Source organism: Haliaeetus leucocephalus, unplaced genomic scaffold, assembly GCF_000737465.1.
Source record: "Haliaeetus leucocephalus isolate CR32 unplaced genomic scaffold, Haliaeetus_leucocephalus-4.0 Scaffold866, whole genome shotgun sequence".
NCBI classification, from domain to species: Eukaryota; Metazoa; Chordata; class Aves; order Accipitriformes; family Accipitridae; genus Haliaeetus; species Haliaeetus leucocephalus.
The window spans coordinates 4,269,079-4,294,961 of NW_010973302.1; the positions used below are offsets into that span (position 1 = coordinate 4,269,079).

Genomic DNA, 25,883 nt, shown 5'->3' on the forward strand with positions numbered 1-25,883 from the left:
TCTAGTGGTAATTCATATGCTAAGTTTTCTGTAATTGAATTAAATCACACTTGCATGTAGGACATAAAATATCACGATAAGTAATGCTAATTATAGTTTGAATAGGGCTTCTAAATCTTGAACTCAGAACTACGGCTTATGCTTTTGCAAAAAATTGGCCATAATATTTTAGGGACTTCTTTTTTGTTTTGTACGTATGTTGAGTATATTCTTGAGGCTGCAAGTTTAAAATCCAAGCATGTGACTAGACACTGAAGTCTTTTTGAGAGGGGCTGGGGAGGAAGAGGGATGTTTATGTTTGATTAGGACTGATTTGAGGCAGTCTTCTGCTGATATCTCGTTTGACCCTTGCATGTGTTTAAAAGATCTCACCACCTAGTTCACAAGGCGTGATTTATGCCTGGAAGAGCTCATTCCTGTCTGACACAGAAAGCACATGCACTGTACAACCTGCCTTGAGGTCAGCTGGGATCAGTAAAGACAGGGTGCAGCCCATGATGGGGTGAGCCCCAGGTTCCCACAGCAGAAGAAACAATTCTGTTGTTCTGCTGCAGAAGTGGTTCTATTGGTTTTTTTCCTCTCCCTCTTTGTCCCACCTTCTCCTGAAGATCTACTGTGTACCAGGCCAGGGGCCAATGTAAATTTACTTGATGGCATTTTGAATTTAAACTTGCTTCGGTGTTTATTATGTTTACCTTCCTGTTGTGATGTGTTTTAACAGGGTGGAGCCAGCTCGCTGCTATGCACTGTGTAATGCTCCCTGACCTGTTGGGACTGGATAAATTCAGACCTCCTCTTCTGGAGATGCTGGCTCGCAGGTGGCAGGATCGATGCTTGGAGGTGATTTCAGTAGTAATTTTGTACTGCTAGGTTTTTTGGTCTTTATGTTGTCTTTTACTGATCACGTTTTCCCTTGATATAAAAAAAAGAATTCTTTTTCTGACACAAGTTCCCACGGTTGTTATTTATTTCAGATTCAGTAAGTTAATTTTCCAGTTAACCTGTCAAAATGTGGAGTAAAGTGATCGCATGTGTGTATATATATTTATTTATTTAACCTTCTGGACACTGTACATATGGTTTTTTTTAAAAGAAATTATTCGATTAAAAACTTTCATGATATCATTAAGAATCTTATTAGGATTAAAAAAACCCTACTCTATATTTTTCAAGAGACTGCTGAGTTGCTCTATTTTTTGGAGCATGTATACAGTAGCCAGTAAATGGTTTGTCACCCAACTGTTTGATAAATGACTAGTGGGCCTTAACACTACACCTGTGCTGGTGTGGCAAAAAATTTGTTGACTGTGCAGCTTTCCAAGTGGGAAAGGAATGACAGAGCTGGGTTGTAGACTGTAGGTCCTCAGCGGTCCTGTAACTTAATTGGGAATATGTTTTTTTGCTACCTGATTGCCTGTTCTTTTGCTAGATAGGATATACTGTGAGGTGGTTTCCTGAGAGGGTAATTACTTTGAAACTCATTAAAATTTGTAAGCAACAGAAGTCCAGTTAACTGGATATCCTAAGGTGTCAGGTTAATGTATTTATATTCTGTCCACAATTTTTTATTTTACCTTGATCAAATCATGTGTGTGTTAACTCTTTTAGACCAAAAATAATGTGTGTATTTATGATTGTGCATTTATGAACTCTTCAGGTGGAACAAGGGATATTAATGGGGGACAAGTAGTACAAGATAGTATTTTGTATTTATTGGTGTAAAAACTCTGGTTTGGTTTTTTTTTAAACTTTGGGGAACTTTTTATGTATTTTTTCCTCTGCTTTCATTGCTCAGTCTTCTGTAATATGTAGTAAATGAGTAAATATAATGTGAAAAAATATTTTTAAGTGGTTTTTTTGTTTGTTTTGCTTTTATATTGCAACATTCATGACATTTAGAAGACTTTATTCATTGCACATTTGGAACTTTGGACCCAGCTTTGGAAATACTGTAGAGAGGGGTGATCACAAATTGCTTCCAGAAAACTAGAATTTTGGTGGCCTTTCAATGCATCAGCACAAACATAAGGTTCAGCCTTATTTCCTTGAGTGAGAAACCTGTCTTCCCATTCACTTTATGGGATGGGAGACAGCCTCAGTCATTCTTGCTGTCTGTGCTGAGAAAAGCATTCCATGGAGGCCGGGAGGAGGTGGGACAGTTGTTTGGCTTATGCACTGCATTCATGCCAGGGACTGAGTTGTGACGTTCATCCCCTAGTTTTCTTGTGAGGCAGCACATCTTCGCTGTGTCCTGGGCATGTCCTATTCGTGGTTATTTTGCTTCTGTGTTTACGGTGGAGAGGGGTGGGAGAAAATGAAGGTCTTCTAAAAGTGTAGTTTACTTTTTTGCAGGTATTTTTTCTTTCATTCTTGCTAAATTATATTGAAATCATACTGACAAATGTTTGAGTTTGTACAATATTCCTGTTGGCTTTACAGGTAAGAGAAGCTGCCCAGGCCTTATTGCTAGCAGAACTGAGAAGAATCGAGCAGGCAGGTCGGAAGGAAACCATTGATGCGTGGGCTCCTTATTTACCACAGTACATTGACAGCGTTATATCACGTAAGTAATGCTGTGTTAAACCTGAAAATAACTTGGTTGCTAGATAAAAGAAAAAAAGGCATTTTGTACATGAAATTATGAACAATGCTACCAATCTAGGGGAAAATTCTAGGGGAAAAATCTGGTTATATAGAAAAGTTTCTTGAACTTTTCAAAGTAATTTCACAATCATGAAATCACATAAGGTCACTAATGCTGATGAAGTAAATTGAACACTTCATCTCATTGGAATGGGAGTGTCTTTTGCAAAGGCTGTCCCTGCTGCTGAGAGGCTAGGCTGTAGTTTGGAGTTTTCAGGAAAGAAATCTGCTATAAAAAGGGCTGATAAAATTACAAGGTACTGGTGGTAAACCACTGATGTTCCTTTTCAAAGAATGTATAATTAGATTATAGGAATTGTTATAAGGGGATCCTTAGGCATCCCAAGAGTATGAAAGGATTCTGAAAGGAGCTAATACAGGGTTGTGCAGCATATGTCCATCAGGGTCTGTTAAATATTTGATGCAACTCCAACCCAGTTGGGTGTTCAAAGCCATTGGTTACCAAGTGCCGCAAGGAGATATTGGGTAAAGATTATTCTCCAAATAAATTAAATAGCTACTGACCACTATCTAATCTGTTGCATTTTTCTCCAAAATACCTATTTACATTTTATACGTTGTTATTAAAGCAGAGGTTGTACAGACTCTTAAGAATATATTCTTGGAAGATCTGTGAGCATCATAAGATACCCCATTCAATTATCCATCTGGAAACTTGCCTTACAGAATAATGTCCAGATACATCTGCCGTATATAATACACCAGTAAAAATTTATATCTTCATGAATGAGAATGTTTGTTTTCTTTTAAGTCATACGTGCTCATCTTTCTTAAAATGAGATTCTTTTTCCACTGAAGAATGTAGTTTCTATTCAGAGAAAGATCTATATTAAATACCAATTGATTTTTGAGAGATGTGTAATAATCTTATTAAATCTAAATTGAATGCATAAATTACATGGAACACAGTACTTTAAAGTGATGTTGAGAATTTGTTGTTAAGACTAAGCTGTTGCTAATTACAGCCTTCAACTATGTAGCTTTTGCCTTATTACTGGGATGTTGTTGCACAGTTAGACGTGCAGCCAAGCTGTGAATAGGAAGTGAAAGTATATTGTATGTACATGTGAAAGAGCCTTGATTCATACGGATAGATGTTTGTGCCATTTTGTATGTTAGGATGTATTTTTTAATTGATCTCCTTATGAGGTCAGTTTGTAGAATACAGCTATAGTTGCCCGTTACTCTGAGGAGCAGCTGCTATAGAAACTGTTGATGATTACTAATTTCTTTTCTCTGGAATGATACTGAATGACCTTGTTGGATGCGAAGTTATGGACATAATTGTCTTGGTGAAGTGTACATAAACCACTCTGCAGTGCTTTCTTCAGCCAGTTGACTGTTTCCGAAAAAGGAATTTCTTTTTAATATACTTGAAAACAACCAGTAATTCATATTAGTTTCAATAATTTGCTATTTCCAGTACTGCTCATTACTTAAACAATTACATTTGAAAGTTTTAGAGAAGAGTATGCTGTTCTATTTTACATTTGTGTCAGTTGGAAGCATAATATTTTGTTCTGCCTCTTGTGCTTAATGTTTGTGTTCAGGTTAGAAGCATGGCATGCATTTTTATAGCAATAGTCAGGGACTGACTCATTTAAGAAAAAACTTGAGTATTTTGTATGCATTTAATTCAAGTATGTATACGGTATTTTGGCCTCTGCTAGTCATTAGGAAATCAAAGCATACAATTTGTTTTCACACTAAATTAGGATGTGCTTATCTATCAGCAAAAGAAAGTTTTAAGACACAGGAAGAAAATATAAAATAGATCAGCTAAGCATGGCTGAATGAATGACTTGAATGTAAATGTTCAATATTGTGAAAGCAAAACAGGTTATGACTAGCAAATTGGAATTAATTTTTTATGCTAACAGTTTTGCAAACTATGAATGACAGGACTGAGAAGGCATTTAATAGTGTTATCGTCTGTATGAACGTACACCAAAATGCTGGCACTCTGAAGAAGAGTAATAATTAGGGTATCAGAAAGGAGAAACAAAAGAAGGAGCTACAAATGTTGCTGTTGTGGGTAAAGAGCAAAGTGTATATATTAGTAACATTGTAAGACATAATTTAAAAATGACATGTTTTTTAAAGGTCTAGGGAGGAATTGAAGGGGATAAGAATTATTTAGGATGGCCAAAATGGATGCAATGGACTTCTGAAAAGTATAGTTTTATGCTAGAAAGGTAAGGAGAAGAAATATGAAAGATGAAGAAATATTGCTTTGATTCCTTCATTCTCCACTCCTCCCGATTTTGCCTCTTGATATAGCGGCATAAATTATTATCAGCATGTTTTTGTGTCCAGCATATGTTATTGCTCTGCAATAGTTCTTATATGTGTGATGTAGAAACAGTGCTTCTCTTGCACATTAACAGGTTTGTTTTAATTAAAACAAGTGGTAATCACTAATAGAAGCTTGCTGCTGATATAAGATACTTTGTCATATGCATTTAATTGGCTCTTGAATGAATCAAGCGTGTAGTACTAGCAAACGGCGATGAAATCTTTTCCCCATTTGTATATTTGCTGCTCAGATCCAATAGCAATTCTGGGACATGACCTTACTTGTACAGATCAAGCAACTGGCACGTCTCCCAGCGTTTTGATAGAATGTGTTCAGGGGACTTGATTATCTCTTAATAATCTTTTCACTGATGCAAGAGAGATTACTGTCCCCCTGTAGATGGCAGGGTGGAGGAGCAGGGAGAAAGCCAAGCAGATCTTATTTTCTCTTTGGTGGGTCTGCCCGCACGCCACCACCTTGTGCTGCAGGGACCACCTCAAACGGGCCCTTTACACTGTCACGGCTCTGAGCAGCTCGCTTACAGCTGCCTGAATGGCTTCTGTGTCGCACGATTTGCAGTTCAGGTGTTCAGACGCATTAGGCTTCGTTTCATAGCACCTTGTAGGGGGAACAATAAATCTTTGTTTTATTTGGGCCTTCAAATCCAAAATTGGCATGTCAGCTTGTTGACCCCCCATCAAATGGGAATGGATGTGTAAGTGATGCTATGAATTAAACCTATGAGAGATGTTGCAGGTGTTGGTATTTTTCAGGCTCCCACAGGGAGGAAAACAGTTAAGCTTTCAAGGCTTCATCTTGTATCTCCCAAGATTATGTCATGTGACTGTGTAAATATTTGCCATAGCCTTATCTGCTCCTCATTTGCACAGCATACAGTTGTTTCTGAAATGCTGCATAGTCTGTGGGGCGTTTGCCACAACGATGTGTTTTCAGGTGAAGTTCAAAAAGGGAAACATGCTACTGCCTTTTCCTGCCTGCTTATTTTGAAGAGCAAGGGCTATCTTCAGTGTCAAACGGATTCTGCAAATTAAATTATCTTTTTAAAGGGATTTCTTTGCTGAATATTACGTTTCTATTTTATTTCTTTATTTATTTTACCTTGGTCAGTGTAAATGTTTTCTTAAAATGCTGAAGGCATCATTTCAGGGCTCTGTGCAGTGGGACGCCTGAAAGCTCTTGGTGGTGGGTCTGTCCACCAAGCCCTGGAGGGACAGATATATTTTTAAATATGTGATGTTACTGCAGATACAAAAATGGCTCCTATGGCTTTAATGGAAAGCAAAAGGTTATCTTGCCCCGGCCTTTGTGTGCATGTGGGATGCGGATGAAGCCAGCAGACAGGCAGCCCGTGCGGGGCGGCTGGGAGCTGCCCGGGATCGATCGGAGCGGTGTGGAGTGAATTAATGTGAGGCAGGCAGGCTGCCTGTCATGGGCTGCCAGGATGCGGGCAGTGCTGGTCAGCCTCTGCAGAAATCTGTTTTCAGTACATTCTGCACAGAAATTAAGTATAGGCACTTCTCTTGCTTCCCATGTTGCTAAAACCCAGTTCATTCAGGTAAACATTTGTGTCAAATTACTGTTTCTTTTTAAGTGAAAATCTTAAATGTGGTAGCACAAAATTAAAGAAATTTAAACAGATATCCTTAAATTGTGTGTCTCTCTAAACTGCTTCAAGTAATAATCAGTGTTATCACTGGAAAGCAAAATGAATATGAAAAGTCCTATAATAATGTAATAACGAATATGCTGTTGTCAGCTTTTATGAATGTATTTCTACTAGACTTATATTTCTGTTAGAAAGTTTTATTTAAAGCCAGATTAATTGAGTAAAACTTAATTAAACTTCCATCGATTTAAATGAGAGTTTTTATTGAGTAAGCATAGTTTGATTGGACCCCAAAGACGTTGCTGTTTATATATGTGGTTGATCATCTTACTGGTGCAAGGTTTGACTTAAAAGAGCACAAAGAAGTAAGGCGAATAATTTTGTGCTGCAACATTTTAATGTATTAAATGAATAATGAGTTTAGGATGCTGCAGTAAATAGTAAATTGTAATAATGGCATAAGTTTCTAAAACAAGTATATCTCACTTAATCTTCCAATATTTTTCTAATACGTCAGCTGGCTTATTTCTAATCCATTCAGGGGTTTATGATCTTTTCACTTCTAAAACATGTTTCTGAGTAATTTTTGGTGAATTATGTAGAAAAGACTTGTGTCCAGGAATACATGTTCCTTCTTGCTGGATTTTCATTGAGAGGAAATGATAATTTATTGCCTGACAAGTTTTGTGTGATGGCTATTTTTCTCCCCTTTTGGCTTTACCTGTTCAGTGGTTTTTGAGGAATGTTTAATCGTTCTGATTAAATAGATTTTTACTGATATTTTTATTTTAATTATATAAAATTTTAATAAACTTTTCTAAATGTTTATACACTGTACTTAAAATCAACTCATGCAAAGGCACTTCCTTCCTTCCGCTGCATTGCAACTAGTCTCGCTAAGCTCTTTAGAAAGGTATAGCACCTCTAATATGGAAAATCAGCCTCTTTTCAGCAACTCAGGGCTAGAAAGCAGGGAAAGAGGTGAGGTAATAATTAAATAAATCAAAGGCTTTCAATTTTGTCCCAGCCTAAACTTACTGTTTAGGGACTGCTAGACTCTTGACTTCTACCAACTTGGGTGTTCAACCACAGAAAATACTCCCTCTGAGATGAAAGCTCATCAGTCAGAGCCTTCATACTACAGTTTTTAAAAGGCATGTCAACTCTTCACCCTTCTCTGGGTGTGGAAAGAAAGAATTTTAGACTATGGAAGTGGTATTTAGGGAACAGCTAGGTGCTTGCTATGCCTTCAGAGATTAGCAGCTCCTTGTACTAACTATGATGCAAAATGTAGAGCAGTGCTTAAAAAATAACTTTTTCTCTTCCCCTCAAGACACTGGCCGACTCCAGTGGGTATGCACAAATAAATAGTAGTGTTAGAAAATAATTGGTGCTTGAAGATGAAGATCAAAAAGTATTTTGGTGAAGTGGTGCTGGAATCCTGGTGTCTGTGTGGATGCTGGTGAAGACCCCACAGAGAGATGCCCATGGGCTGCAACAGCTGCACCGTAACAATGAACTCCTTATTTTTAAAAGTGTCCTGAATAAGGTTCATGTGCAATTTGTAATTGCATGTGATCTCTGTGCAGTCATGCCAGCATGCTTAATGAAGTGATATACTATTGATTTGGCAGTGTGTTCCAGTCTGGTTGTATATTTGTTGTCACTGTTTTTTATGTGTGTTGACACAATGGGAAGGGCGTTCAGAAAGTTCTTAAAAGGTACTAGTTTCTTTATAAAGAGGTTATGTCAGAATAAGTAAGAAATTGCTGTCAGACAAAATAACTGTGTTATCACAAGGTATAAGTACTTTGCTGTGAATACTTAGTATTTAAAAACAGTACTTAAAAAGTAAAATCTGAATACCCATGAGAATGTTAATGTTTCTGAACTGATTTCAAGATGACCCAGAGTTAAATGGCTTTCAGGTGTGGATTCACAAATGTTGTTGTAGACAGCTGACAGAGATTTCCCCCCTTGTGATTTACTTTGATGCCGTCATCTTTCCATTTATCAATCGTATTCATATGTTTGGAGAAGACTAGCAAATTATTGCATGAAAACTACCGAGAACTGAAGTAATGCACATTAATGATTTCATAAGATGATCTAAAAGCAGAAGAGGAGCAGCAGCAGGTAGAGTGGGCAGTTCGCCACTGCCCAGTGCCAAGCCATTGCTGGTGCTTGTGTCGGTCAGCAAGAGCTGTTGGCCTTCCACAAGGCAGGGTTGTTTGCAGAGACTTAATTTCTTGTTGAAATTTGGTTGGTGCTGACAAAGGGCCATGGCCCTTTTTTTAACGGGGACTTAATGCCCCTGTGGATTGCAAATGTAATGCTGCAATCAGTAAAGCAGCAATTGCTTCATATAATAAGATTTTTGACAGTATAAGCTGACACAGAGGATGTATTGGGAGGAAAGAAATGTTATGAGGGCTTTTTTTTTTTTTTTCCCCTCCCCCCTCGGTCTGCTTTTTAGCTTTCCTAAAGCTCTTTGGGAAGCCTATTTGTGAGACTACTTTTTTTACCCTTAACAAAACACTTCTTTTGATAATGCCTTGATTGAATTGTGGTAAGGCTTATATAGGGAATAATTAAAGTTTGTAACTGGGCAGAGTATAAACAGGTGAATTATAACTTTAATTGCGTGGTGTTATGTGGCATGATTTGGTGTTCACTGTGTAGTTTCTAATAGCAACTAACAGATGCATCCCAACCGAAATGACATGGAATGAGTCAGCTGAATTAATACACTACGAAGCTCGCCTGGAAAAATGGCACTTTTTTTGGAAGACAGATGAAGTATTGAGAGGAGATGTAAAAGAAGTTCTGCTGGAACTCTGTATTTTGTGGCTAAATAAGTTGTTAGCGTGTAATATGTATATCTAATATTTTTAATGATGCTAGAAGATGGCAGAAATAGAAGAAAATATAGAAGAGATGTTTACAGTGTGGAAAAGATTTTTAAAGGAGAGGTTTGTGAAAAGTCTGCATACAGTATGAAGGGAAACCAGAAAATAGTTGCTCTTTATTTTATCTATGTTTCATAGAGTCACATTGCATGATTCAGAATATCAAAAGATAATTACTTTTTTTTTTCCTGATCTAAGGATCTTATGTACCAAAATCACTGACTTTGTGGGTGTTTTTGGTTGTTTATTTCAGCTGGAGTAACCACGGAAGCCATTCAAACTGGTAGTGCAAGCCCAGATTCATTGGGAACAGAAGCAAAAGTTCAGGAAGAGGAGCATGATCTGGTTGATGATGACATCACAGCAGGTGAGCATTAATATAATGAATATGTTATTTTTTTACATACTAGGTACTGTGCAGAGGAGGTGGAACACTTTCTGCCAAATAGCATATTTTTCATGAGAAAACAAAATACTAAGGCTGCTTATGAAGAAGTAGAAAAGAGCTGTAGACAAAAACTAAATACCTGCTTAACTGTAACTACTACAATATTATTGTGTTACTTCTGAATCATAATATATTTTTTAATGTATGTGTTTTGAGCTTTTAAGTCTGCCTGCAGCCAACATGTTTAGCTTGTGGTTCTTGAAGAATAAAGGCTTTATGTGATTCTTTATAGTTAGCCCTTAAATTATCTACCTTGGTGACAGATCTGATGTAATGGTGCTACCCTCAGTCTGCGTGATTGAATTGAGTTGTTTTCCTTGCTTGTTTGTTTTCTACAAGTAAGTGCTGCTAGTTTGTTGCACGTAGAAGTCAAGTGTATTTCATTTCTACAATACTCACAGCTTTTTACTGTTGCTGTAGTTCATTGTGGACTGGCAGGTAAAGTCAAGAGTTCTGGTCCGTCAAGGCATATTCTGAAATGACAGACCATACAAAAGTATGCATTTAATTATGGCAATTATCTTTTGATTCTTTTCATGGTTATTTATGCAGTGTCACAAGGAAAATATCTATATGCTCAATAGCAATATCCTTGGAATTTGAATGATTACAGTATGTATTTTAGCATAGCATACTGCAGATTATAGAGCATGAAAGCTTTTTTTTTTTTTCCCCCTTTGGCTGAGCTTTGTATAGATTTTTGTGAAAGTCTAAAAGAAAACTAGTTATTCCTATTGACCTGAAGACGGTTAGTATGACAGATCTAGTTTTGGGTCAAGTCTCTGGTTGAAGGTGCCTGAGACAGGATTACTGCTGGTGGAAGAGGAGCCTGTCTGGAGAGGGAGCATTAACACAGGTTGAGGGTAAAAGGCTAACTGGAAATAGCCAAGAGGGAGGTAGATGCTGGAAATGCCTTTAGCAGCTAGGGGACGATGCAGGACTTGTCAAGAAACAACAAAGAATAGAGGATGGACCCTCAGAAAAAAATAAAAATAAATTAATGAATGGGCTTTGCATACCTGGAAACAGATTTCCACGGCATGTACATCAGATCAGTGTTTCCTTCAGGAACATATACCTTCTCTTTGGCTCCATGTCTGTTAGAGACCTTCTGGTTCCTTTTCTGAAGCTTTAGTAATAGCAGTATTATAAACAAGTGTGTGTTGTATCTGGGATAGCATTCTGCCCCTTCGATGTCACATGTTCTTTTCACAGGAAAGATTGAAGGTGGGATGCTTTAATGGAGTAAGTTCCAAATTATGTGCGGTTTTTTGCTATGTGCTAGACTGAGTTTTGATTTTTTTTTCAGAAACCTATCTGCTATGTTGTTAGAGTCTGATGGTAGTAACAATTTTATTTACAGAGTAAGTGTTTCTGTTATTAAAAGGAGTTGAATTTTAAAAAAGTATCCTGAGTAAAGATGACATTTCCGTCTACAATTGAATACAGTTAGTTTTGTGTTGGTAGAATAGGGGAAAAAAAAGAATTTTGAGACAATTTAAACTTAACCTTATCTTAAAAATATGCAGTTTCTTTCTATAGTGGTCCTATTAAGGCTAATATTTATTGATTTGACTGCACAAAGTAATGCTGGTGTGCAGTGGTCAACAGGATTTTTTTCAGTTCAAATTGAGATTCACCAAATGCTTTCATTTATCCAAATAATTTTTTAAAAGGATCACTTTCACATCAGTCCTTTTAGAGATTAAAGCATTTTAGCTTAGCTGGCTGAAAAGCACTGAAGCCTGTTTCTGGAAAATACTTCAGTAATACTCTACGGTGCCTCTTAAGCATTTAAAAACACACATGCAGGAGTTATTTAGAAAATGGGGTTTATCTTCAAATGCACTGAGAATACACACATGAATAGTCTTCCAATGTAGTAGTGGTATGTATTTCTGTGCTTAATGCCTGAAAGGCTTTTCTGGGTAACTAAAAGTAGAGCAAATATTTTGCTTAAATAATTCACATGTGGACAACAGCATTTTTTCCTAGTTCAGCATAAAATCTACTGGCTTCGGTGGTTGAAATTTTGCAATTCATCATGATGGTAAATTGGCTTTTCAAAATTTTTTTTTAAATTTAGTAATTTGTAATCTATTTATATTTTCCATGTAATCTTAGGCTCCAAGGTAGCATCTAAGTTTTAATTTAGAAATGCAAATACATTTTTCCAGTAAATAAAGGAATAGCAAAATACTTCAAGAAAAAAAAAAAACACGACAACATAGTATTGTTACATATTTGGAAATACAGATATTTGTCATTATGTTTTAGCACAGGTGCAGCAGCATCTATAGTGGTAGTAAAACAAGGACGTGGCTGAGCATGTAACAGGGATAAAGGGCAAATGTCACTGGTGCTGTGAAAAAGGGATCATTGTAGTGCATCACTACCTCTGAGAGATTTATTTACTTGCAGAGAAAATTATATCATAGCATAAATAGGCTGTCTTTAGAAATCCACTGAATTTACTGTGTGGAGCTGTTTTGGAAAATAAGAACTTAAAGGAAGTAACTTGTGGTTGCAAAGTGTTTGCCTCTGAGCTGTGGAACGTTACCTTAGTAATGGAAATAAGTAACATACTGGGGCATAATATGATCTATATTCTGAATATTGTATGGAGAGTTCTTATACCTAATCAACAGAAACTACTAGCAAGTTTAGAATTAATTTAGTTCTAATTAATTCCCAAGGTAACTGTAGATGTTTCCAGAGTTTCACGAATGTCCTATCGGTGACGTTCGGTACCGCTTGTGGTTGTAATAGGAATGCCAGGTTTTGGTTAAGACCTTAGTGCTGATGGTGCTGCTACAATGAAAGATGACTCTTGCCATGGAGAGCTTGTTCCAATCTCTGTTCTACTGACCTAGATAATACCCCCAGGCTCTTCAGCATTGCACAATGTGGAATTTTTCCATGGCAATCACGTTTTGTAATGATAACCTTAGTCACGTTAGTATTGATAATGACGCTTGCAAAGCACAAACCTGTTCCTGGTTCTAATTAAAGACCGATTTTTTTAAACATTTTTCCCCCTTCCATGAACACTGAATGGCATGTACAGCCACCTCAGCTGCAAAGACTGTAGAAATATAGACTGCCTCGGTTTTGTAGATAAAAGGCTTTCAAAAATATACCTCTGTGTTTAAATCTGTGCCTGGACCACTTCATGGAACTGTGCTTCACTCGTCAGCAAGCTCAGCCGAAGTGTTGCTGCAGTGCTTTGGTGGAAGAGAAGGTGTATGTTGGAATTAATCTGGACCTTCCTTTTGCTATGAAGCAATGGTGCCACGTTCATGTGTGCAAGCCCAAAGAGTTCTGCTAGAAGTTTTGTTCTAATTCTGAGAAATTTGGAGAAGTTTTACCTAAGTCGCAGGGCTCCCTGGAAGGGGGGGTTACATGTCCTTGGAATGTCATTCCAACCTCAGGGAACAGATTTTGTGTCCCCTGATTGATTTGATTTAGAAAATCTGTTGTTTGCTATTAAACAGTAAACAGTTTATGGTTTTCCTATGCTTTGTTTTAAAAGCTATGTGAAAATAAAATGTCGGTGGGAAATCCAAGGCACAGACTGCTGTGCCCCCTCTTATGCCTGCTCCTAGGGGGTAACACTGCTCTGAGGAGCAGAAACCTAGCACCAACAACTCGCTTAAGCTGACTTGCTTGTAAAATGATAACACTCCAACAGGTGGCCTGACAGGTGACAGTTAAATACACTGTTATTGGACCAATTATTCTTTTTGGTATTTCCATAAATAAAACCAGTAACTGATAAGTTTTCATTAAATTCTACTTGAGCCAACATAAACGTTTATCATTTTGGGAAACACTGTGATATAGCATAGTCAATAGCTCCATCAGGATAGTGGGGAATTGAATTGAAATGCAATTTATTCCTTAGGATCTGTGATTCCAAAAAGCTTGGCCATAGGGTACGTGGACTGCTTTAGCTACAGAGATAAGGCTTACTATTTGATCCAGTCCATTCCCTTCTGCATGCTGCTGTGACATGTTAGTGCACAGAATGGGAAGAAATAATGGTCAGCCTTCTCCTTGTCCCTTGGTGATCCCTCGCACAGAGAAAGAAAGGCCTGTTTGAAAACGTCTTGTAGCAGGTTAAGGCAGTAAATAGGTGCTTTAAAAATACTCCTTGTTTAGCCGTGTAACCAAAATGAGTCTTAGTCAAGCACATGCTAACGTATGACTTCTGCATTGTACAGACATGATTATTTCTGATACAAGAGACTTCCAGCAGTTATAGTAGTGCACATACAAAAGTTTATATGGAAAATAAAATCTGGCAATGCTACTGATAAATGTCTGTCAACTTGAAAATTTACTCTTTTAAGTCTCTTCTTTCAATATTCACAAATCTATTTTTGTGCATAATGACTAGTATTTTTTCAGCAATAATTATCCTTTAACTGGTAAAGTCAGAAGCAAGAAATATTGCTAGATTAACCCATATTCTAAACTTCAAAATAGCTCTTTAATCAGTGACAGTATTTGTCTGTGTTAAAGATTCAACAGCGTAAGGGCAGGGATTGTGTTTCTTCTGATTCATCTTGTATCTTACACACCGTCGCTGCTGTTGAAGTGCAGCAGTACATGGAAGGCATCTGCAAACATTTTTCACTTCCAGCATTTTCTCATATTTTGAGCACTTCTTATTTTACCTGCACTGTCTAGGCTTTCCGATTTTGGTACCATATGACTATTTGAAGTAGTTTTGAATTAGTTCCTAGGTGATGTATTATTATTCTCTGTGTGCTATTACAATTTTTTACTCAAAGGCTTACCCTGTAACAGAAGAAAATATTTCAACAAATTGCAAACTGAAAGTTGTAGACAGTCATCTGTTAAGTCATGTACTATGCTTTTTTCTTTATTTTTTAATAATATACTGAGCTTCTGGACTACTTTGGTGGTTTCTCTTCATTCTCTTTCTTACTGCTGGAGCTGGACTTCAATGAAGTGGGAGCGACAGGTGCCATTGCCCATTGCGTCCCTCCCGTTACCAGCCAGACTTCCACTGAAAATTTGGGGTGGAGTGGAGGTACACAACAAATGAAACCATCTGCCATCCCCAGCAAACAAGCCAGTGGCCCACTGTTCAGCACAATGAGGGTGCCAAAAGAGTCAACCTCTGGACAAAGTTCCTGCTGGGTTTCTTTTAAGTAGGTTATCCTGAACCTGAGTACCTTCCACAAATCCTGTCACATACATTTTTGTATCTCTGAAGCCCACCATAGAGAGATCAAAGAAGCTTTTAATTTGTATTTAATCACTCATTGGAAAACCATCTACCATATCATGCACTGACTATTGTGTAAAACACCAGAAAAGTGAGGGGTTTATCATCTAAAGCAAACTTCATCCCTTTCAGATGCTAATTAAGAAAATAGAGAAAATACACAGTGACTCATCTCTGTCACATTGTCTGTTCTGTTACAGTTGAAAACGGAATATGAGTTCACAGACACAGGTTATTTAACATGTAAAAGTTAATTTTTAATGGAGTTTTCCTGTGTATTAACAGGAATTCTGAAGCACCTTGAGAAATGTGCCAAATAGGTAATTGTAGACCAAGTTAATTGAGAATCTAGGTTCCTAGAATTTGTAATAAGCTGTCTACAAGGAAGCATGAAAGTATGGGTAAAATTCTGTTCCTTTTTTTTTTTTTTAAGGGAACATAATTCATGTAAAAACATGGGGTTTTTTCAACAAAGCTGCATTTATTGGAAAAGATACGGGCATCTGCCAGTCAAGCAGATGTCGCCCAGTAAACGCCATTAAGAGCTCCGCTCTCTGTGAGGGCGTTATGGGCTTGACATCTGTCTGAATGGCATCTGTCAGCGTTGGGAGAGTGCTACATGTATTCATTAAGGAAGTACTAATTCAAGAAAACTGGTTTGTTTGGGTACTGGTGGGGTGTTTTCTAATTAACGGAGAAGCATAGAGCAGAGCATTTGCAGAGTTGGGAGCTGTGGGCAGCGCTGAGCGCTGCAGGGTCCGTCCTCAGCAGCGCCTGGCAGCTGCAGCAGGAGCTGGGCAAGGGCTGCCACAGAGCCCGATACGAACTGGGCTGCCAGCGCGCCTTGAGTTGTAACGTTTATGTTGGTTTAGAAATAACTGACACTTCAAAAACTTCAATAAAAATTTCAACATCATTTACTTAACAAAGGCGATATACATAGGTTTTAAGCTCCAACTTGGATTGCAGCATTGTTAAATATCTTTGTCCTCTGTGGGAGGCAACATCGGTTTTTCTTCAGCTTGTGAGCCACGGAGCTGAAAACAGAAAAACCTGGGCACCTGGCCACGTGTGCCAGCTTCACGTTGTTCAGCAGCTGCTTGTCTGCCAGCTGGAAGGTGTCATCTCGGGGAGCTGCTTCGGAAAGGGTGTGCAGAGCTCCGATTGCAGTTACCCGTCTGCTGCGGGGTTTGCGTAGTGACGGACTAGCAGTGAAAGCTGCTGGGGACAGCCCGGCCTCTCTTCGTGCCTCCCACGAGGGCAGCGAATCCGCTGGGCGTAAAAACCTGGCAGAGCTGCCATGTCTACAGGTGGATGTTTCGGTGTGTTAATTCAGTTTAGCGTTCTCTCTATACCTATGTATTTACACCGTGTCGTACTAATTTACGGGCCAGAACTTAATCACAGGAGCAGGTAACTTTTCAAATTTTAAAGTATTTACTTCATCTATCACATATTTCAGTGGAATCAGTATATTGCATGGAAGCCATATTTGCAGACGGTGCGGTTTTGAATAAAGATGGTATTAAATATTGATTTTTTTTAGTGTAGCACAAGAAGCGGTCTTTAACATGCATTCATCTACAAATGCTTGCTTTTGTATTTGAAAACATAACTTTTTCATTTAGTTTTGCAAACTTTCTGGTATCTATAATTACTTGGTGATATATGGCTTAATACTAAACTTCGCATAATGTGTCTAAGTAGTGTCAGTCCTTACACAGTCTTATTTTGTGTGTGAAAGTGGGAAGTTGGCATCAATGTGTGCTTTATACATCAGTACTTTGTGAAAATTGATCTGGGACTCTTGTCTGAAATTCTTTTGTTGTTTTGGTGGCAGATGTCTTCTTCCAGCGCTGCACAGTCTCCTTTTGTGCTGCAGTTACTCTGAAAAACCGTATTAACTTGGGAAAAGTTAGTTCTCTTTGTCTTAGAAAAACATTTATACCTTAATTGTATTCTTCTCTCAGTGACATTAGGCAGAGATGCTTCAGTGTTATGTTTTCCTTAACTCAAAGACTTTTGAAAGATAGTTACAGTAAAAATTATTTAAAGTAATTTCTTCAGGTGTAGAAGTGGAGTTTTAAAGAGGCACAGGTTATAAAAGCGATGTATTGAAGCACAGTTTTTCTAGTGTTCTTGCAAGTCCTCATTTTTTGTGTTCTTTTTATTCTGTTATGCCTCCTTTTTGGTTAGCATTGCAACCAAAAGCTTCGTAAGTCTCATACTTCCTGGGTTTTCTTTTTTCATTCTAATAATAGTGTAATGGCATTAAAGTGTGTGGCAGGAATATGCTTAAATTTCTATACGATGTTTTCTTCGATGGTTGAGGCACATGAGCGTATAAGCAGTTTCTGTTTTCTGTCATTTCTGGGCAATGCATTTGGGACATAATAAGGCCGCCAGCTTCGCTACAGTTCTTAGCCAGCTTCTTTACAGCTGTTGTTTTGCAAAAAAAAAAAAGCCTATGTTGTCATGTTTGTCTTAGATTTGAAGAATTCCTTCAGAGGCACAGCAAGCCTTTGTGTTTTCATGTTCGACGGGAGTTTTACTCCCTGCATGGTAGCAGGCAGGGAAGTCCCTTGCAGCACGTGCCACAGCCCTAGCAAGAAGTGCAGCAGCTTTGAGGCCTTTGGTAAAACACAGCTAATGCAGGTAACACTACCCTCGTGCTGGCTTTGGGACCTGTGACAGCATTGGTACAGCTCCTTCTAACGTCCAGCATTTCAGAAAGGTGTGTGGTGACAAACATCTCTCAGATTTCCCTTAATCCACCTCAGTAAGTTTAAGCTTGATTGCACATGCTAAATATAACAGTGCTGGCAAGGTGTAAGTGTCTTGGGATGTTAGCTTTAATCATGGACCAAATGCTTTAAGAAGCTGTTCTGCTGCTAATGTACATAGTATCCATGGCTTTTAGCAGTATTTTCTTGTGTAAATTAACTATTTCCACATGGAAGACAGTTCTTAAGAGTGTTGCCATAAGAACTACTGGAGTCTAGGAATTTCATGTGGAGATTACTTTCCCAGAAGCTTGTGCTGGTTATTATTACATGAATCATTTACTTGATGACCAATATATTGTTAAATATAACATACAACTTCAAGGTTTCCTTTAGTCTTGAAGCAACTTCTGAAATCGGGAAGGGTTTTTTTTGTTTAACTTTACTGGACATCCGTAGTTTGAGATCACTGTCTACTGTTTTATGCAACAGATGAGCTGTTTTCCATCTGTAATCCAGTAAGTTCATTACAGAATATGAATTTACTGCATCAACAGCAATAATAACAATTCTGAAATGGCTGTGTTTGTTACGTAGATATCTAAATGCTATTGCCCTGAGGTTATACGAATTCCCGAGGCAATGAAGTAGTGTCGTAAAGCAAAGACCTGAAACCTCTGCGTTTTTTTAATTTATGTTTTTGGACTCGCTTGTGATAATTTACATAGAAGTTAAATAAGGTTTAAAATGTCAAGCCACAATTTCATTTATAATTATATATTGCTTATTAAAAGAACCAAACATGGGCAGAGTTTACTTGTGTGGGTACAGGACATCTCTATAACTCAGAGTTAAACTGCTGGTGCATTAGGGTCTGCTTTGATTTGTGGAGGAAGAGATAAGGTCTGCATGGATCCAGTGGTCTCCTCATCCGTGGGTTCATATGCCTTCATATGTCATCTGAACACTTTCTGTACCCCTGACAATATGTAGACTACATTTCTTGGGGTAATCCTTTCAGAGGTCCCCACTTCATCAGTTTAAAGCACACTTGCTCTGTGTACTGCTCTTGTGACTTTAATGCCCTATCACCTCCTCTGACCTATTTTCCTTCTCAAAAATATCAGGTGTTGTCTCAGCACTAAGTCTATGTTTGACGGAAAAAAAAAGAAGAAAATATTTCTCTGTGTTGACATCCCAGAACTAGCTACAGGTATCCAGTAGCACAATAACCGGCTGAGCAGAAATTGTTGACCAGGTAATTGTTTGTGATAGCAGGACTGTGGTCTGTACCAGTCTGCATGGTATGCCAGGATGAGATCATAAATATGTGCCGTAAAACCCCCATCCTTCACCTTCCTGCCCAAGGAAAGTCTTGTGTGGTCACCTGGATGTAGTGAGTAGCTGTTGCATCTCATTTGCCCTAAACATTCATCTTTCTTGCATGAATCAAAGTGCTCTGTGGAAGCTCTGCTTCTCTCTCCAGAAAATCCTCCTGACCCGTCTCTCTTCATGCCGTGTAATGAGCTGCGCTGCTCAGAGCAAGCAGGAGGTAGCCGTAACACCATGAGACTGGCAGATTGGCCCGTGCCTGCAGGACTGTGCTGGGCTTCGCTTCCCATGCTCTCTGTGCCGCAGCCTGCGGCCAGCCTCTCCTCTCCCCTTCTCCAGCCCCGCAGAGCCTCAGCAGTCACCGGAGTAGTGGCCTCTTCTTCCAGAGCTCCATCTGGACTTTCCTCATGCCATGGGACAGCTTGATTAAATGCAGGTGTGAAACGAGAAATTTAGCTGTAACCTCATCTTTTCCTTACACCTGGTCTCTTCTAGTGCTGGAAGAGCAAACTTTTCACACATGTAGTTTGGGTTACTTTTTTCCATCATTGGCAGATCTTTTTCACTACTTCTCAATGATTCTTTGAAGTTTTTTTTAGCTACGCATAATTCATCAGTTTTTATATGCAAACCATGCTTCTTCACGCAAGTTTTGCAGGACCTGATGCTAGGAAGAACATAAAACATGGAGTGTTTTGACTGAGGCCAATGTTAAGTGGGTAAGGGAGCCATTATCACAATTTCAGTTTGTGAATCTTCCCCCAGGGTGAAAGGAGCAATGAAAAACAAAAGCTGTACAAGGGACCAGGCTGACATTTGGAGCAATGAACAGTGGGTACCAATCTGTACCTTGAGGCTCCTGATTTTGGCATTCTGAATTTCCTTCCCTACCTCTTTCCAGTAACTCAAGGCAATTGGGGTCCTGGGTTGTCCTTCGGTTACCTAAAACACATGATGTGAATTCCCCCAGGCTGTCTTGTTCTGTGAGTAGGATTTGAAGGGAAGGAGAATACCTAGTCAGCATCTTGCATCATTTAACAAGTGAAGACTTGCAGCTGGTTGGACTATTAACATTTGAACGCATCTTCTTGTAGTTAGTTACAAAAAGAGAAATTTTGTCCATTCACTTGTGATAATTCTAGAGTTTACTGTTGCGTGGGGGTGTGTGTGTATATATGTATGCCTTGTCTTAAGAAACCAGCTGGAGCCTTTTCATGGTTAACTGTGTATTGTAAGCATAGGGTTAGTCACAGCAAAGTTAGAGAATGTTATTCTTAAAATTAATTAGTTCTGCTGATACATTTTAAAAATGGCATTTCTGTAGTTTGTGTTGCAGTTTTTCTAGGTAGATCAATGAAAAAACTTCTAAGTTCTGAAGACCCATTCCTGTGGGTTCTGTCCAATGTCATTTTATTCTCAACAAAACTATTTTTCATGAAGACAGAGGTCTAGTATGAAATTTGTAGCAGTTTTTTGTAACACACTTTAATAGCAGCTGGTTTTATAGCATTTTACAGCATTTTTCTACACCTTCTGGATACTCAGGTTTTCAAGCTAGCAGGTTCAAAACATCAGTTATCTACATAGTATATGAAAAACCTGATGGAAGATTAAAAAAAAAATAGCAATGCCTTGTTGTATTGGAAATTGCTTATTTTCACATTTCAGCTGTAGTTTGGACAGCTGTAACTATTCAAAAGTAAAATATAATGTAAACATATTGACCTGTGTTAAAAGATATAATTTCGAGAGTACTACTTATATGCAAAAACTTTAATTTTACCTACTTACGCAAGAGAGAGGATGATTAAAGTTCATACACTTCATTCTTTTACCAGTCTTTGCACTTTGATAAATAAATAGATCATCTAAGATTCAATAGGCCAATTGCAGCATATAATAGCTATTCAGAGGCAATTAAACTGCCTTTTTTCATGCCGGCATGTGAGCGTGCCCTTTCACAACCTTCAACTTGATTTGTGGTGATTCAAAATTAACTTAAAAGTCTTGTTTGCTGACAGCTTAAAGCTTAATTGACTGAAAGCCAAATAGAGTGTGTTCTGTATTCAGCACTGGAGCCCTCGATAAAGCCGTGTGTAAATCGCACGTGCTGAAAGGCAGCGCCGGGTCCCTCTCTGCCTGTACCAGGGTGGGAACTGCTTCGCAGGGTCGTGCATCGCACTGGCTCGGCCCTGGGGTTCCCCGGCCCTGGGGTTCCCCAGCCCCGGGGCTCCCCGGTCGCGGCGGAGGGTCTTCAGCTTCTGCAGGGCCAGTGCGGTTCTGGTACTGCCCCAGGGCTTCCTCCCTCCCTGCTGCCGCTCCTTGCTCCCGCGCAAACCTGCACCTGCCTCTTGAAGAGATGCCGTTTTTCCAGTTTCTAGCTGTATCGGTTGAAAGCGAATCAGAAAATGAGAATTGCCTCTTGTTGCTTTTGCTGTTTGATTAAAATGATCCCGTGGAAAAGTAGAGTCTACTATAGTTTAAGTAAAGCTTGTTTAAGTGTTAAAGAATGTTGGTCTAAAGACTCTCTATTTTGCTAAACAAGTAACAAATAAAATGTGTTTCACAGTATCAATGGAATTCCTTTCCATCTGTAGGCATGGGGCAGGAACTGAAATGTGTTTGTGTACCTATACTGTCATACCAGGACGTACCTGGAGTGCAAAGGCTGTATGGGAAGGCTCTGGAACAGTGCTGAAAAGTACCTCCCAACGCAGGGGTTTGGGGTTTTTTTTTTGTTGGGGTTGGGGGGGGGACGGGGACAGGGAGGGTAAGTTGGGGCAAAAAATTCCTGATGAAAGTTACCCCCATCTTAGTCTAAATTCTCTCTGTTATGCTGCTAAAAGCTTTCCTTTTCCCCCGAATATTGCTGTATAGAAAAACTTGCTTTGTTGTGGGGTGCTGCTCAGCACTACCCGTTGTTCTTGCGCCACGATTTACTAAGTGCAGGTTTGGTGCCTTTGCAGCTGTAGGTTCCCCCTGCCCCTCCCAGTGATGGCTGAGGCAAAGCATCATAGGAGGTGCCTGCAAATAAATATTTGACAGTGATTTTTTGTGTTACAGAATGTTCTTAAGGATGTATTAAATCATTTCAAATTAAATAATGTCTTTAAGCAGTGGGAATGTATTTTAGTCTGTCAAAATCAGAAAGGTCTTAAAAGCAAAATACCTTAAATTGTCAGACATGATATGATGGATACATCACAAAAATATAATGGCACCTCACGAATTTTCTCCTGTAAGTTCTTAAATTTCTGTTCACATGCAAGTCAAATTTTAATATGTAAAAGTTAAAGAACGTGGGTTCTGATATTGCTCTATTTCTTATTGATTTCTTGGCAAATCATAGCTATCTAATTTCTTCTGCCTTCCTATTGATTTCCAATAGGAACAACATCTTCTTCATAAAGCATCAAAAAAGTTGCCATTTGGTTTCAAAATGACTATAATTTAAAATAGCTTTACTCTTATGTTCCTTTCAATAAAATAATAATCATACTTCAGAATGTGAAGTCCAGATTTGTACTGGTTTTATTGGAGTCTTACCTGTGTCTAAAGAGATCTGGAACTCAACAATAAATTTATTTAATTGTCTTTTAGTAACAGCTTATTAAGTGCTGTTGAAAAAAAAAAAAATCTTATGTTTACATTTATCTGGGTTTAGTTATGTGCAAACTAGTTACTTTTAATACAAATGTTAGTAATACAGTCTTTCACTTGTCTGTAATATTTGGTTTCTCTGATGGAATTACAAGATATGTATAATTTAATGGTAGAGTTATTTAAATGCTCAGAGTTGTCATACATTTAGAAAGCTGCAAGACAGACATCACGCTGTAATTTTCATAAGGCTGCTGGGCTCATGTGGAAACGTGCTTTTCTACATAGCATAAGTACTCTTTGCAGCCATCATTCTAATCTGTGGCCGTTTACTGGAATTTTCTCTTCTGCTGTACCATTTCTTTTATGACGGAATATTTCACTGTGCTGCAGCATCTGGGAACACAAAATGGGTGAGGATGCTGCTTCCTTGCAGGGCTGAGAGCAGGGAAATAGTCAAAGACAAAATGGATTCTCTGCTGTTCAGTTGGGGAAATATCAGGCACATTTTATTCAGTGTGACTTGCTGTTTTTAAAGCACTGAGTTAATGCATCAAAACTTCCCTTGTTAGAAGTGACATTAAAGTGATTATAATCAAAATTTTGAAAAGGTGTGACGAACATTTAAAATGCTTTTATTTATGACTCATTTATGTAGACAGTTATGAAGAGAAATACAGATTTCTGGAAATTGCAGCACAAAACTACATCTAAAAATTGAAACTGCAAGGTTGGGGGACAATTAGTACTTACATAGCTGACATCTGTGGCTTTCGGATGTGGTATGAAACAATCAAATGTCACTGGTAAAATTTATTCTTAAGTAATTAAATACTTTGGGCTATATGGCATATAATAGAATTAAATTAGTTTAAGATGATGATTGCTTAGTCAAGCTTGTTGGTGAAAATGCATACTGAAGAAAACAGCTCATTTTTTTACTTGCTTTTTGAAAGCAAACAGATGTTTTCAGCACGGAGTTCACAAAGCATTGGTGAAAAAAGGAAGGTTTATTGCTAAGAGAAAACAGGTTAACCTCTATGCCTGTATATTCCAAAGATGACAATTATCATTGTTTTCCTTGCTTCAGGTATTCAGTAACTATTAAATCTCTTGGGTTTTTATTAGTATGTTACAGATGGACAGTGACTGACATTAGCAACCTTAGTATTTGCAGTTACATAGATGAAACCAGTTTGCTGCTAGTTTCATATAGCTTCGTTATAAAGTAATAATTGGCACTCAAGTCAATGTTTCCTACTGCAAAAAAGTTGCAGCGAGGCCAGGTAAGAATCTATAACTGTATGAAAGTAATTAATACGTGTCCTCTGTCACTAGCTTTAATCTGAATGCGTGAAGCAGCCCAGGATTTAGGCAATGCTGTTCGGCTTTTCCAAGGTACAGAATGTTTTTGGCAAATCCTAAGCGCATGGGTAAACACAGAGAGCCATACTACACATTTGTCTTGTTGCAAGAGAAGGCCAAGTGACTTAAACGCTCATTTGTAAAATTTTTAGGGCGTGCTTGGTGGATGAAGTAGGCTTGGCAGGCTGGGAGGTGCGTGAGCACTGTGTTCGTGGAGGAGCGGTCGTTTCCAGGCGTGCTGGACCAAGGCAGCGCGTTGTTGAGGAGCGGTGCAACCATCCCGAAGCGCTAATGAGCACGGGGGGGCTGCACTAATGCCTAGTGGATACCGAACAAGTTCAGGCGTTGAGCTTTTTAGGAAGAATGAATGATGGCTAATGATTATTTAATGACAGATCTCTGGGCTGAAAGGCACTTAGCACTCGGTGTGTACTGCAAAGCCTATTTCTCAGAGCTTCCGACAGGTTTATTTGGTCTCACCTTGAGTAGAGCAGTGCTGTATTGATTTCATTGGTGTGGGTTTAAACACACCATTGGCTTAAAATAGCACCACCTATGCAGAAGAAAATCAGTGTCTTAACCCTTAAGGCTGCCAGTAGCTACTATGTAATGCTTTGATGGGAGGCGAACAGATTCCTGGCAGGTTTCGTTATCCTGAAAACTACCATTTTTAATTAACAAATACATTGCCATTTTTCAGTAGCGCATGTTTCAGTGTAGCGTGTGGATAAACTATATGGGGATTTACATGTGGACTCTAACCTCCCCGGGTGTCTGACCTGAGGTCATCGGTGGGGTCAGACCCTTTGATTTGAGATAGGGTCTTAAATGAAAAATTTAAGGAAGAGGAACTTTTTTTTTTCCCCAACTTTTTTAAATCTTTTGGTGGCTGCAATGGTCTTTTCTAAAAATAATATTCTATACTCATCTAATAAATGTTATTATTCACCATGAGAGGTTTTATAATTCTCCTGTCTTTTGAAGTTGCTGCAGCTGGCTACCTGCATGAAACCATATTACTGGTGTCGCACAGGGAATACATTATCAAAAAGTAAACCAGAAAATGTCCTGCCTTTAATAATACAAAGCTATGTGATTTAATGATACTTAGTTATTAAACTTGTCTGTTGTAAGATGTCCTATGAAATATTAAAAAAATAAGGTTTAAATATTTCCAGTCTTTACAGTAGTAACAAAGCTCCATTATTTCAAATACCTCGCTGTGGACACGAGAAGAAAATAGCAAGACAGGCATTATCAAATAAAACAGCTCAGCGTGCCAACAGGGAGGAGACTTTTGGGGGGAGGAAAAACAAAACAAAACAAAGCCCCTCAAAACCAGCTCTTGTTTTTATTCCAGAGCAGTTGTTTTGCTCATCCTTACCTAATTTATTTTCAAGTGGTTTTATCGAGTCCTCTTTCACTATCTAAACACATACATATCTCTTTTTAAAACATATGTACCTTATCAATGAGAATAATAGAAATGTGCAGGAAACTTTCACAAAATGTATTGGTTTTTTTCTTACGTGGCTCTCTTCCCGTGTCTAATAGTTTTTAGCAGATACCTTTCTAAAACACAGCAAGCAATTTAATTTAAAAATACTAATTGTTATGTTGCTAAGATGCCTGTACTTCTTTTTTTGAGTAAATTTTAATTCA

At 38.4% G+C, this 25,883-nt stretch overlaps 1 protein-coding gene across 4 annotated transcripts in view; it reads left to right on the top strand.

Moving 5' to 3' along the window:
* Positions 1–25,883, top strand: part of WDR7 (WD repeat domain 7) — a 133,902-nt gene that overhangs the window by 32,041 nt on the left and 75,978 nt on the right. For all 4 annotated transcript variants that reach the window (XM_010583046.1, XM_010583047.1, XM_010583048.1 and 1 more), the window contains exons 16-18: positions 722–840; positions 2,440–2,563; positions 9,750–9,863. In XM_010583046.1, the coding sequence (XP_010581348.1) occupies positions 722–840; positions 2,440–2,563; positions 9,750–9,863 (357 nt within the window). The remainder of the gene's footprint in view (positions 1–721; positions 841–2,439; positions 2,564–9,749; positions 9,864–25,883) is intronic.